Source organism: Sphaerulina musiva (assembly GCF_000320565.1).
Source record: "Sphaerulina musiva SO2202 unplaced genomic scaffold SEPMUscaffold_1, whole genome shotgun sequence".
Taxonomy (NCBI): Eukaryota; Fungi; Ascomycota; class Dothideomycetes; order Mycosphaerellales; family Mycosphaerellaceae; genus Sphaerulina; species Sphaerulina musiva.
Genome location: NW_016017383.1, coordinates 1782404 through 1794857, shown reverse-complemented (window position 1 = coordinate 1794857; position 12454 = coordinate 1782404). Strand labels below are relative to the sequence as shown.

General features: G+C 53.5%; 4 protein-coding genes across 4 annotated transcripts; 3 read left to right on the top strand and 1 right to left on the bottom strand.

Annotated features, from left to right (window-relative positions):
* The first annotated feature begins 20 nt into the window (after positions 1 to 20).
* SEPMUDRAFT_145944 (kinesin-domain-containing protein) lies at positions 21 to 5305 on the top strand. Its single transcript, XM_016903357.1, has one exon. The coding sequence runs from the start codon at positions 296 to 298 to the stop codon at positions 5204 to 5206; it is 4911 nt and encodes a 1636-aa protein (XP_016764907.1). The 5' UTR covers positions 21 to 295; the 3' UTR covers positions 5207 to 5305.
* Positions 5306 to 5647: 342 nt separating this feature from the next.
* On the top strand, positions 5648 to 7646 carry SEPMUDRAFT_76327 (uncharacterized protein). Its single transcript, XM_016910136.1, has 2 exons — positions 5648 to 6233; positions 6288 to 7646. The coding sequence occupies exons 1-2, from the start codon at positions 5790 to 5792 to the stop codon at positions 7407 to 7409; spliced, it is 1566 nt and encodes a 521-aa protein (XP_016764906.1). The 5' UTR covers positions 5648 to 5789; the 3' UTR covers positions 7410 to 7646.
* Positions 7647 to 8071: 425 nt separating this feature from the next.
* Positions 8072 to 11727, top strand: SEPMUDRAFT_152912 (NAD(P)-binding protein). Its single transcript, XM_016907493.1, has 2 exons — positions 8072 to 9109; positions 9208 to 11727. Exons 1-2 carry the CDS (start codon positions 8077 to 8079, stop codon positions 9444 to 9446), a joined length of 1272 nt encoding a protein of 423 aa, XP_016764905.1. The 5' UTR covers positions 8072 to 8076; the 3' UTR covers positions 9447 to 11727.
* Positions 8072 to 12037, bottom strand: SEPMUDRAFT_145941 (uncharacterized protein). The gene is made up of 3 exons (XM_016903356.1): positions 11928 to 12037; positions 9208 to 11543; positions 8072 to 9109 (listed from the first exon to the last, which is right to left on the bottom strand). The coding sequence occupies exon 2, from the start codon at positions 11539 to 11541 to the stop codon at positions 10012 to 10014; it is 1530 nt and encodes a 509-aa protein (XP_016764904.1). The 5' UTR covers positions 11542 to 11543; positions 11928 to 12037; the 3' UTR covers positions 8072 to 9109; positions 9208 to 10011.
* Positions 12038 to 12454: the final 417 nt, after the last annotated feature.

Genomic DNA, 12454 nt, shown 5'->3' with positions numbered 1-12454 from the left:
ACGCGCCCACCCACCTGCAATCACAGGACAGACATTGTTACGGTATTCAGGCATATCTCCTCACAGGACTCCGCGGCTGCCGCCTAGCCACCCGAGCGACGACGACGACGACGCCGACGGCGAGTGACTCCGACCCGAAGGCTCAGCGTGCATCCAAAATACCGCCTCCGACAAAGGCTGCACCGCCGGCGAGGCGGTTTCCCCAATCTGCACATGGTTGGCGTGCCGTAGAGAGGCTCGGGGACGTACAGTACATGGTTGCGCGCCGCAGAGAGACTCGGTGACGCTCAGCACAATGGCTTCTGCCAATGGCGGAGGCGGTGGAGGAGGCGGAGGCGGAGGCGGCAACATCAAGGTGGTCGTGCGTGTACGACCATTCAACTCGCGTGAAATTGGCCGCAGCGCAAAATGTATCGTGTCGATGAAGGACTCTCAGACGGTGCTTTCCCCTCCGCCCGACACCAAGGGTAAACCCATAAAGGCAGCGCTCGAGGGTAGCAAGACCTTCGCATTCGACAAGTCCTACTGGTCCTTCAATCGCGATGACGGCCATTTTGCTGGTCAGCAGGACGTCTTCGATGATCTGGGCAAGCCCCTGCTCGAGAATGCCTTCTTGGGCTTCAACAACTGCATTTTCGCCTATGGCCAAACCGGATCCGGCAAGAGTTACAGCATGATGGGTTATGGCGACGAGGAAGGTGTGATACCACGTATCTGCAGAGAGATGTACGAGCGCATCGATCGTCTGACCGGGCAGGATGCAAATAATACGTGTACTGTCGAGGTCTCCTACTTGGAAATTTACAACGAGCGTGTTCGCGACTTGCTCAATCCCAGCAATAAAGGCAACCTGAAAGTTCGAGAACATCCTTCTACAGGGCCGTACGTGGAAGATCTCGCCAAGCTGGTCGTCCGCAGTTTCGCGGAAATTGAACACCTCATGGACGAGGGCAACAAGGCGCGTACGGTCGCCGCCACGAATATGAATGAGACTTCGTCACGTTCCCACGCAGTTTTCACTCTTACACTCACACAAAAGCGTCACGACGTAGAAACGAATATGGACTCGGAGAAGGTGGCCAAGATCAGTCTTGTCGATTTGGCTGGTTCCGAGCGAGCAACGAGTACAGGGGCGACGGGAGCTAGATTGAAGGAAGGTGCCGAGATCAACCGCTCGCTCTCCACCTTGGGGCGAGTCATAGCTGCTTTGGCAGACCTGAGCACGAGCAGTAAGGCGAAGTCGAAAGGTGTGCAGGTTCCCTATCGTGACTCGGTTCTCACTTGGCTGTTGAAGGATAGCTTGGGCGGCAATAGCTTGACCGCCATGATTGCAGCCATCTCTCCCGCCGACATCAACTTTGAGGAGACATTGTCGACTTTGCGCTATGCCGACTCGGCCAAACGCATCAAGAACCATGCAGTGGTCAACGAAGATCCTAACGCCAGGATGATCCGTGAGCTCAAAGAGGAGCTGGCACAGTTGCGTTCGAAACTGAGCACCGGCGGCACTGTGGCAGAGGAGCAATACAGTGCAGATACTCCATTAGAGAAGCAGATTGTGAGCTTCACCCAGGCAGACGGTACCGTGAAGAAAGTTTCCAAAGCCGAGATTCAAGAGCAATTGTCCCAGTCAGAGAAGCTGTATCTCGATCTGAACCAGACCTGGGAGCAGAAGCTCACGAAGACGGAACAGATTCACAAAGAGCGGGAGGCTGCTCTAGAAGAGCTGGGAATCAGTATTGAGAAAGGCTTCGTGGGGCTCAGCACACCGAAGAAGATGCCGCATCTGGTCAATCTGAGTGACGACCCACTTCTTGCTGAGTGTTTGGTCTATAATCTGAAGCCCGGTACCACGACGGTTGGCAATGTGGAGACAAACCCTGCGCCAAGTGAGTCGGGAGGGCCGACATCTGTCGACATTCGCCTGAACGGGTCTAAGATTCTGCATGACCATTGCGCATTCGAGAATGTGGACGGAGTGGTCACAGTGGTGCCTAAAGACGGTGCAGCAATCATGGTCAATGGCATTCGCATTGAAGCGCCCAAGCGTTTGCGCTCGGGCTACCGTGTCATTTTGGGCGATTTCCACATTTTCCGTTTCAACCACCCTCAAGAAGCTCGTGAAGAGCGTGCGGAGCAGGGTAGCTTGCTGAAATTTTCCGTCACAGCGGACCAGCTCGATTCGCCATCCCCTCGACCAAATGGGCATGAACGGACTCCAAGTTCGATCAGTCGGATCTGGTCTGATGATGAGGGCGAAACGAGAAGTCCGGGGAACGAGTCTCCTGCGCCATTTCGAACGCATGGACGTGACAGCGATTGGGCATTCGCACGGCGCGAGGCCATCTCTTCTTCTCTAGGACCGGATCAGAAGATGACAGATCTCTCGGATGACCAGTTAGACGTCCTGTTCGAGGATTTACAGCGCGTGCGTGCTGTGCGCAAAGCAAGGCCGGAACCCAAGCTATCCGAGACCTACAGCGGAGACACTGACAGCGAATCTGTCTCATCTCACCCAGTGCGAGACAAGTACTTGAGTAACGGCACTTTAGACAACATCTCGCTAGACACCGCTCTCACCATACCTTCAACGCCTCGTCAAAGCGGAGACGAAGAGCAACTCAAACACTCTAGAGATGAGATGCAGGACCAGCTCGACCAACGAAAGGACGAATACAAGCAAAAACTACAGAACGCCGAAGAAGGAAGTGTCGAGATTGAGGAATTGCGAACGGAAAAAGCAAAGATGGAGGCGTCCCTCCAGGAATTGAAAGATACGATGCAGAAGCAGCTGGCGGAGCAAAAGAAGCAGTTTGATAAGCAGTTGCGCGAGTTGCAAGTCCGACGCAAACCGCAGAGGAAAAGTCTTGATCCTGGTCTCAGCGAACGTGAAGTATGGCTTGTGAAGTGGGTCCTTACTCATTGGAGGAGGCACCGGTATGTGGCCATGGCGGCAGCGGTGTTGCGAAACGCCTCGGCGCTCAAGGAGGCGCAAGTCATGAGCCAGAAAATTGGTCGAAGCGTGGTCTTCCAGTTTGCCATTGTTGACGTCGGACACACCTTGAGCTCATCATATGACTTGGTCTTGAACGGCATTTCGACCGAAGAAAGCACTGATCCGGAGCTGGAGTTGGCGCCCAAACCATGCCTCGCAGTCAGAGTCATCGATTTCCACAGTAACGTGATCCGGCTCTGGTCGATTGAGAAATTGCATAAACGAATACAGACGATGCGGCAGATGTTACAATTCTTGGATCGTCCAGAGTACATGCAGCATTTCAATCTGAGTAATCCGTTTGATGAAGAGTGCATGCCAGATTACACCAGGATTGGCGATGCCGACATACCACTTACGGCGGTGTTCGAGTGTCGAGTACAAGACTTCAGCCTCGATGTTTACTCTCCGTACACGTCTTGCATTGTTGGCGTAGTGAACTTATCTCTGGAGCCAAGCTCCGCAGAAGCGCCTGGCAATGTTCTGAAGTTCAACGTGGTCATGCATGAACTTTGCGGCTTCGCGGAAAGAGAAGGGACCAATCTTCACGCTCAGCTCTTCATCCCCGGGGTCTCCGAAGAGGGCGGGGCAACTACCACAGCACTAGTCAGTGGATTTGGAGAAAGCGCAGCTCGCTTTGAAAGCGTGCACAGCATGAGCCTACCGCTCGAAGCGCCGCCGGATGCATGTCTCAGAGTAAGTGTATTCGCTCAAGTCACGAGCATGCATCTCGACAAACTCCTTAGTTGGGACGACATGCGCGATGCGTCTGTTGGAGCGAACGTGAAGCCACGAGATAAGCGACCACGATCGAGAATACCGGAACATGAGTACTACACTGACGAGCGCCATGATGTTTTTGCTCGCGTGCAAGTTCTTGAGATTGACGAGGATGGCAGCTACCAGCCTGTGGAGGTCGTGCAGAATGACACGCTGGACCAGGGCGCATATCAGCTCCATCAGGGTATCCAAAGGCGAGTTGTACTGTTCTTACAGCACAATTCTGGCGACAGCTTACCCTGGAAAGACGTTGATCGGTTCAAGATTGGCAAAGTGCGCTTGTTGGACAACGACGGCAAGGTATCAGACGAGGATAGCAGCCAGCCCGACGTTCCGTTGGCACTTGTATCCCCACCCATTATTCGCAAGCATAGTGATGGAACGACAATCGCGAAGATGACTGCGCAGTGGGATTCGAGTGCACACAATTCTGCACTATTGGATCGCCCAACTTTAGACAAGTACCGAGTGCAACTCACCCTCAAATTCGAGGTACACTCGCCTCGTGTCACGCACCCGATGGGGTTCAATTTCGACATTGCCATGCAAACGCGGCCTCGCAACTGGTACCGGCAGAACTCCCTGCTCGGACAGTTGTTCCAGAATCAGCGAGTTGTGCACTCATCAGCCGTCACATATGCCGTGACTCTGGAACCCAGTCAGGCGAAGCGTGCCGGCGATCTGTGGCGCATGGACACTACTGGCGACTACATCTCTGGCCAGGAAGGTCTGTCCAGCTGGGCGCCGAGAGGTGTTTCGCTCGTGAGGGACTTCATGAACCTCAGGAAGATCCGACATCGCAGTGCAGAGATCGAAGCCGCGCGTGGCGCACTAGGCTCCAGCGCACTCTCACCTCCCGCCAAGTCTCCGCCGCTCGAGGGCGAGATGACCGAACAGCAGAAGGAGCTCGTGAGCAAAATGCTCGACATGTGGAGAACTAGTCCGTCTGTGAGTGAAACTTTACTTCTGCAATCCAATACCGAATCTCCACAAGATGGAGTTCCAGTGGGCAATGGTGATGCCGATGGGAACACCGAGCCCGTTGCATTAGCGGCCAGTGTCGAGACTCAGATAAAGTCACCCAACGTATTGAAAGCAGGTTGGCTTCTCGCACCTGACAGTTCAGGGAGACGATGGGAGAAGACCTTTGTCGAGCTTCGACGCCCTTTCCTCCACCTGTATGGTGGTCGAGAGGGCGATGAGATCAACGCCATCAACCTCACGAATTCCCGCATCGACGCCGACCCTGAAATCGCAGCTTTATTGCAGAGACCCAACGTCCGACTGGAAGTGTTTGCGGTATATACCACCAATCGAGCGTATCTTTTCGCATGTCGAAATGACAAGGAACGAGGAGAATGGATATGGGCAATAGATAGGTCTTACGTGAGCAACAGTAGTGGAGGCAGAACACCTGAAGACCACGAATAAGAGTAGGATCTGGAATGAATGCAAGCCCGTCCATCCGCCTCTTTTGGGCTTCTGGTGTCGACGAGGAGGCACGATGTTTATTTATATATTATCTCAAGATACCCCATCGCATCCGGCTCTGTGCCGTGACCGTTTATCAGAACAAGCTTCTACTCCTGATTTTCTGGAGTCCTTCTTCCCGTTCCATCGTATATATTACCTCCACGGGCATACAGCGAAGACGATTGAGGCGCACACTTTAGCGGGATCGTGATCGCTAGGGCCAATAAGAACGTGTGATTTACCGCGCGTACCTGAGCCTAGTGATGCGGCCCGTCCCTTGCGAGAGCTAAGGGGTCGTAGCTTGGCGCGCATGTGAGAGCATTGGTTCCATCGAATTGGCACCTGGCCATGTTTGCACGTACTTGGCCTTCCTACTCCTCTCACCACTCCCATCAAATCGCACTTGAACACCTGCGCCGCCGTCAACTCACACTTCATCATCAGCGCCGCCATCATCCTACACATCAGCATCAGCGCCGCCATCCTCCCACACATCAGCACATCACCATTAACATCGGCACAGCTCAGACCTTGTTTCAACATGTCCTTGATCCTCTCAAACGGAGAAAAGTTGACTCTCACGGAAGCACTGCAAAAGGATGACAATATATTGCACAAACTTCGCCACTGCGAGGACAAGAGCAAGATGCACACTCGACTCTGGAAGAAGCGCTCTCAGATTCAAGCTATTGTCGCACGGGATCTAGGACTCCGTAGCCCTGAACAGTGTGTAGTCACAATTCCCGCTGAATGGAATTTCGGTCACTTCAATATCTGTGTGCATTTACACGTCACCGATAACCGCAACGAGCGTTCCCGGAAGATCTTTCGCTGCCCAATGCCTCACAAAGTCGGCCTCACTATGCCGGGCGCTGTTGACGAAAAGATCCGAACCGAGGCGGCGAGCTATGCTTGGGTGGAACAGAAGTGTCCTGATATTCCTATTCCTCAGTTAATCGGATTTGGCCTGTCCACTGGCGAACAGGTAAAGCGGCCATAGCTGCTATTCCAATGGGAAAATCTTGCTAATTTTGCTCAGTTCACCCATCAGCGCTACCTTCCATGGTATCGTCGCCTGCGCTTTCAGATAGGTCGATGGATACGCTCCATCTTTTCCCCCAAGCAGTGTTTCGGCCAGTATGCGCCGCAGAGCCCCAGCGCTATTCCATTCAGCATGGGTTACATGCTTATCGACTTTGTGAACACGGGTTCTATGCTCTCATATACATGGCAGGAAGGAAAACATAATGCGGCAAAGACGGCGCGCCTGTACACCGGGCTCAGCCAGATAATGCTTTCACTTGCGAGTCAGCCGCAACACCAAATTGGCTCACTTCGGTACAATAAGGATGGCTCTGTCTCCCTATCGAACCGTCCTATGCTCTGCGCTCAAAACATCTTGGAAAACGAAGGAGCGCCAAGGATGGAAGGCCTTTACTCCTCTTCTGGCCAGTTTTTGCAGGCTCTCCAGGACGGCCGAGCTAACAACTTCGCCTCTCAACTGCACGCTGTACATGATGAAGAAGACTGCCGACTACAGATGGCTCAGATGGTCTTACTTAGGAGCATAGTTCCAAAGGCCTTTAATCTAGAATATACAGGACCTTTTGTCTTGCAATTTACAGACTTGCATCACAGTAACATCTTCGTGGATTCCGACTGGAACATTACTGGAATCATCGATCTGGAGTTCATGTGCTCACTGCCCCCGGACATGCTATCGGTACCTTACAGGTTCGGTGTCGATTACATTGACAGCGCGAGCGAGCAGATAGAAGATTTTACCGCGATGTACGACTCGTTTGTGCAAAACTTCTCCGCCGTAGAGAAGAAACGGAACAAGGAGCAAACCGCGCCTCTCGCGAATGCTATGCACCAAGCTTTGCGATCAGGAACATACTGGATAAATCACTGCTTCACATCGATCGATGGCATGTCAAGTATTGTAGAGGGTCACATATTCCCTATGTTCGGCTTCGACCAAACGGTTGAAGAGGAGGAAGCCTTCTATAAGAGTCTTTCACATTTCTGGTCCCCGGACTCCGAACAATTTGTGCAGCGGAAGTTGGCTGAACGAGCACGATACAACCTTGATCTCCAGACTCATTTCGAGACCACGAAACCCTCCAAGTTGGCAACCACTATTGTAATCCATAAGTGAAATTTGACCTGGCCGAAGTCATAACTCGTTTCAGGTCGTTGCTCGTTGACAGCTGCAAGGCGTCTTATTCTTGTGATTGCGATCTTCCACTGTATTGGAACGAGCGAAAACTGCCTGGCTTGTTTGTTTCGTACCTCCTATAGGGTAAAGAGAGCAGGTGAAGTCGAAGGATCAGGCTTGGCAAGACTTATTGGTCAGGCAGTCCAATGGTATTCCCTAATTGGCAAAACCCGAAACCTCAAAAAAGACGTTTCACAGCTTGTTCCTGCTATCTTGCAACATATGCCGCTCGTATCCCTCTTCCTGGCTATTACGCGACTAGAAATCAATAATCTAGTCCTGAGTAGAGTAAGTAGTCTCTTGAGTTGAAAAGGTACATGTATATAGTGTATAGCAGCCTCCTCCGCATTGTCGGCAGTCGGTCTTTGCTCTCGACCACTCACGATGCGACGCCCCCGCTGCGTCGGAGAATATTGTCCCAGGCCGAAGCTGCCGGCCGGCCCGCATGCTCGGCATTTGACAGCTCTCAGCTCTCAGCTCTCAAGCTTTACTGATTATGTACATGTATATTACCACGAGATCAAGCTAACATATCACTGGAGATGCTCGTTTTCTACACGTTACCTCCTTCATCCACCACCAGCTCGTCCACGTCCGGTCGGTCAAGATGGCCCCGCTGAATGTCTGCATGGTCGGCACCGGCGAGTACACCACGGGCTTCGTCGGCGGCGGACAGTCGGGCAGTGACAAGAAGGTCGGCGTCGTCGGCTTGACGCTGTTCGACCTCCGTCGACGAGGTCTCGTAGGCAGACTGTCGATGGTGGGCACCTCTGGACACAAATTCCCTGCCATTCGCGAGCATCTGACCAAGAATATCACCCACGTCTACAATGGTCTCGACACTTCCTTCGACAGCTTCCCCGAAAACGACCAGCGCGACCCCGAAGCCTACCAACGCGCCATCGATGCCCTCTCCCCCGGCGATGCCATTACCATCTTCACTCCCGACCCAACCCACTACCCCATCGCCCTCTACGCCATCCGCAAAGGCATCCACGTTATGATCACCAAGCCCGCCGTCAAACTGCTCGCAGAACATCAACATCTGCTGGAAGAGAGCGTCAAGCACAACGTCTTCGTCTACGTGGAACATCACAAACGCTTTGATCCCGCCTACGCTGATGCCCGCCATCGCGCCACCAACGGGAGTCTGGGCGAGTTCAACTACTTCTACAGTTACATGTCCCAACCCAAATCCCAACTCGAGACGTTCAAGGCTTGGGCAGGCAAGGACTCGGATATCAGCTACTATCTCAATTCTCACCACATCGATGTCTGTGAATCCATGGTCCCTGACTGGAAACCTATCCGCGTGACGGGCAGCGCTTCGACGGGGATTGCGACCGACTTGGGCTGTGTGCCGGAGACGGAAGATACGATTACGCTATTGGTCGATTGGGAGAAGAAGGAGCAGAAGCAAGATGGAGGCAGCAGCAGCAGCAGCAAGAGACGCGCGACAGGAGTGTATACTGCGAGCTGGACTGCTCCGCAAAAGGCTGGTGTACATTCCAATCAGTATTTTCACTACATGGCATCCAAGGGAGAAATCCGAGTGGATCAGGCCAAGAGAGGATATGAAGTGACCCAGGACGAAGGGTTAATGTGGTTCAATCCATTTTATATGAAATATGCTCCTGATGGTACGTTTCAAGTTCTTCTCTTTTCTTTTCGCCTTATTTTTCTTCTGTTCTTTTCCAGAAGCAAAGAAACTAACCGCATGCAACAAAACAAAAAACAGAAGAAGGAAATTTCGCAGGACAATCAGGATACGGATACATTTCGTTTGAAAAATTCATTCACGGCATCAATGCATTGAAAGAAGGACGTGCGACACTTGCAGATTTGGACCGGAGAGGGTTACCGACGTTGAAAAATACCATTGCCACGGGCGCGATTCTCGAGGCCGGAAGGAGGAGTATTGATGAGAAGAGGCCGGTGGAGATTGTGGAGGAGGGTGGAAGGTGGAGTTTGCATTAACGACGGGAAAATGAAGATCATGATCATGATGATAAATGACACACCAACACTGAAGAAAAAGTGACAAAAGTGAGAAGCAATAGGTTGGCGTGCTACAGATGTTATTACAGCATTACCTTGGCCGTGCTTTCTTTGCTAGCACTGCTCAAAGAGTCAGTAACCCGAAAGGGCAGGCAGCTCAACTACTATCGAATTTTGCAAGACTTTGCTTTTGCTTTTGAGCACAGACATGATCATCCATGAATATACATAATCGGTCAGAATCAATGATGTGGTATCTAAGCTGTGAAATCAAAAACATCTCGCAACATCAACATAGAACACGCTCGCTACCATACCAATGCTTGCTGCTTTGCTCGATGGCTGGCTCAGTGGGAGGCTTTCCGGCAGAACCCTCCTTCTTCCTCCAGCCACCCCTCGCGTTCGTGGTGTGCACTTGTTGTCTGTGTTGGGGGGGTCATCTGACAATGTTGGGCGACATGTCCATCATGCGCGACCGACCCGGATCCAGCGATGAGATTGAATCACGTATACCTCTGACCTTGGACGTGGTGGACTCGCGCGACTAACGGATCGAGTCTCCCGTTCCTAGACCTGCAGGCGTACCCTCCAACGCTTCTTCGTGGTGACCGTTGCTGGTGGTAGCATGTGGAACGGAATCGTTTGCAGGTGATTCTGGCCGGTTGGCAGCAGCGGTAGCTTGTGCTTGCTCGATCGGCTCTCCCACATGCTCACCCTCGAGGACGACAGATGGCTGGTCAATGATGCTCACGTCGCTGGGATCTGCAGAGTCCACCGCCGAAGGCCGCGTCTTCTTGGGCTGTCCATTGGTCTTCGGTCGCGAAGGCAGCTTCTGCTTGGGTGCAGCCGCTTTGGACTCCGCCTCTTTCGCTGTCCTGTTCGCAAAGGCGGCTGTGGGTCTCGTCATCCGCTCCAGAAAGCTACCGTCAACAGGGGCGCTTACTTTCGTGGTGGTCGTCTGTGAGCTTCGGGAATCAGGTCGACCTAGTGACGGGCGGCCTGAGGTGGTGGGCTTTGTTCGAGTCGATGTTGGCGCTGCCTTGGCCGCAGATGCAGACGGGCCTTCGACCCTGGCACGGGAGGCCGCAGTGGGAGCAGTGAGGCGAGAGGAGATTTCTACAGGCTTGGTTGGCTCGCGCGGCTTCGGTTTCGGTGCTGCTGGCTTCGAGGAGGCCACCTTGTCAGCAGCAGCAGCGGCTTTCGCTACCGACGCAGCAGTCGGTGCACTCAGCGATGCACGGCTAGGCTTCTTGCTGATCTGATGGGGCGAAGCAGCAAGTCTTGCTGAAGACGTCGTTGACTGCGGTGATTTCGAGCTCGCAGCAGACGGTCTCGAGGGCTTGCTTGCGGTCGAGAGCGTCGCAGGCTTCGCAGAGGCTGCCTTGCTGGCAGTCTTCTTCTCACCACTGATAGCCTCTGTACTGGTCGGCTCTGCAGGCTTCATCACTGCAGGCTCCTCCTCCACGCCAGTCACAGACTTATCCGGGTTGGCTGCTTCCTTATCCTGCTTCTTATCCTCCTTCTTGTCCTCCTTTTTCCCCTTTTCCATTTGATTCGCAGACGAAATGCTCGTCTCTTTCTTCAGCGGTGAGCCCTTTGTCACCTTTGGTGCGCCTAGCTGCTTGTCAGCCTCCACCAGCGGCGTCTCCAGCGCATTTTCCGGTATCATTTCCGCGACCGCATGCGACTTCCGACGCTCGCCCTCCTCTGCCATGGTGGCCTTGAGCGCCTGCACAGTATCACTATTCTTGTCCTCGCTGAAGCTCGTCCGCCTGCCCGTGCTCGGCTGCCTATTCAAGGCGGTGTTTGCGTCGACAGTCTCCTTGGCGTCACTGTTGGGGATCTTGCTAAAGTCCGGTGCGGAGGCCATGTTCATTGCGGGTTTGCTGTTGGGCGATTCGACGGCAATGAACGAGGCTCGAATCTTGGAGCGTGGTCGCTGCTGATCGTCGGCAGCGAGTCCTCCAGGAGATCTGCCTCTGCCGGCGGTCGTGGAGGTATCTGAGGCGGTGGTCTTGTTCTCAAAAAGGGAGCGGAGATTCCTGACGGCGGACGACGATCGTTCTGAGGACATTTCTTGCAGCCACCAGTCAGCGTGTAGTCCCATGGGAAGAAGGCACAGTAGTCATCATCATCATAGCTGTGGCATGATGCAGGTGAATGGTGGCAGGAGCGCGACACAGCCTGGTCATTCCACGACGGGAGTGAGTGATCAGACACCAGGATGTGGTGGTGGTGGTTATGGTGGTGGTGACGGACCTGACGGTACCGTATAGCAAAGGGTGAAACGGCGCCAGCAGCAGCTACCTCTTACGCCGCCAGGGACCGGGGGCGCCGTTCGACTCCTACTGTCATACAGCACACAGTACCGTATAATGCAGTAGGCACCTTATGCAAACACCACACACTGCTTCGTCGCAAATGAGAGGGGGTGGGCGCGTAGGTAGGTGCCTTACTCACATTGATCAAACACGCTTCTGCTCATCCACACATGGTCGGTGGTTCGGGGGAGTCGGGGGAGTCGGGGATAATAACAAGTCTGTCTGGCGGGCGACAACGACTACTGGACAGTGTAGGAGGCTAGGAGGGAGGTAGTCTCTGTAGACAGCACGGCGTGTCGTTGGGCTGCAAGGGTGAAGTGGACGGCGGAAGCACGAGTGAGTGGTGGAGTCGCATCAGGGAAGGCCTACGTTATTATTACAGATGGAGCCTGGAGGTAGTTCAAGGTTCTAGGCAGTTCTCGTCTGCCCGTGAGAGAGGAGATGATGGAGGGAAAAAGGAGAGCCGACGGCAACAGTGATGATCTCCCTTCCCGTCATCCCCATCCCTTCCTTTCCCTTCCTTTCCCCTTCCCCTTCCCCTTCCCATCCCTCTAGCCTCTACCTACTGTACCTACAGTAAGGTATACGGGCTGGTATAGTACATGACTACATGTATCCTTCCCAGCCATCAGATTCCCTTCCCATCCCTTCCCATGCCTTCCCTCC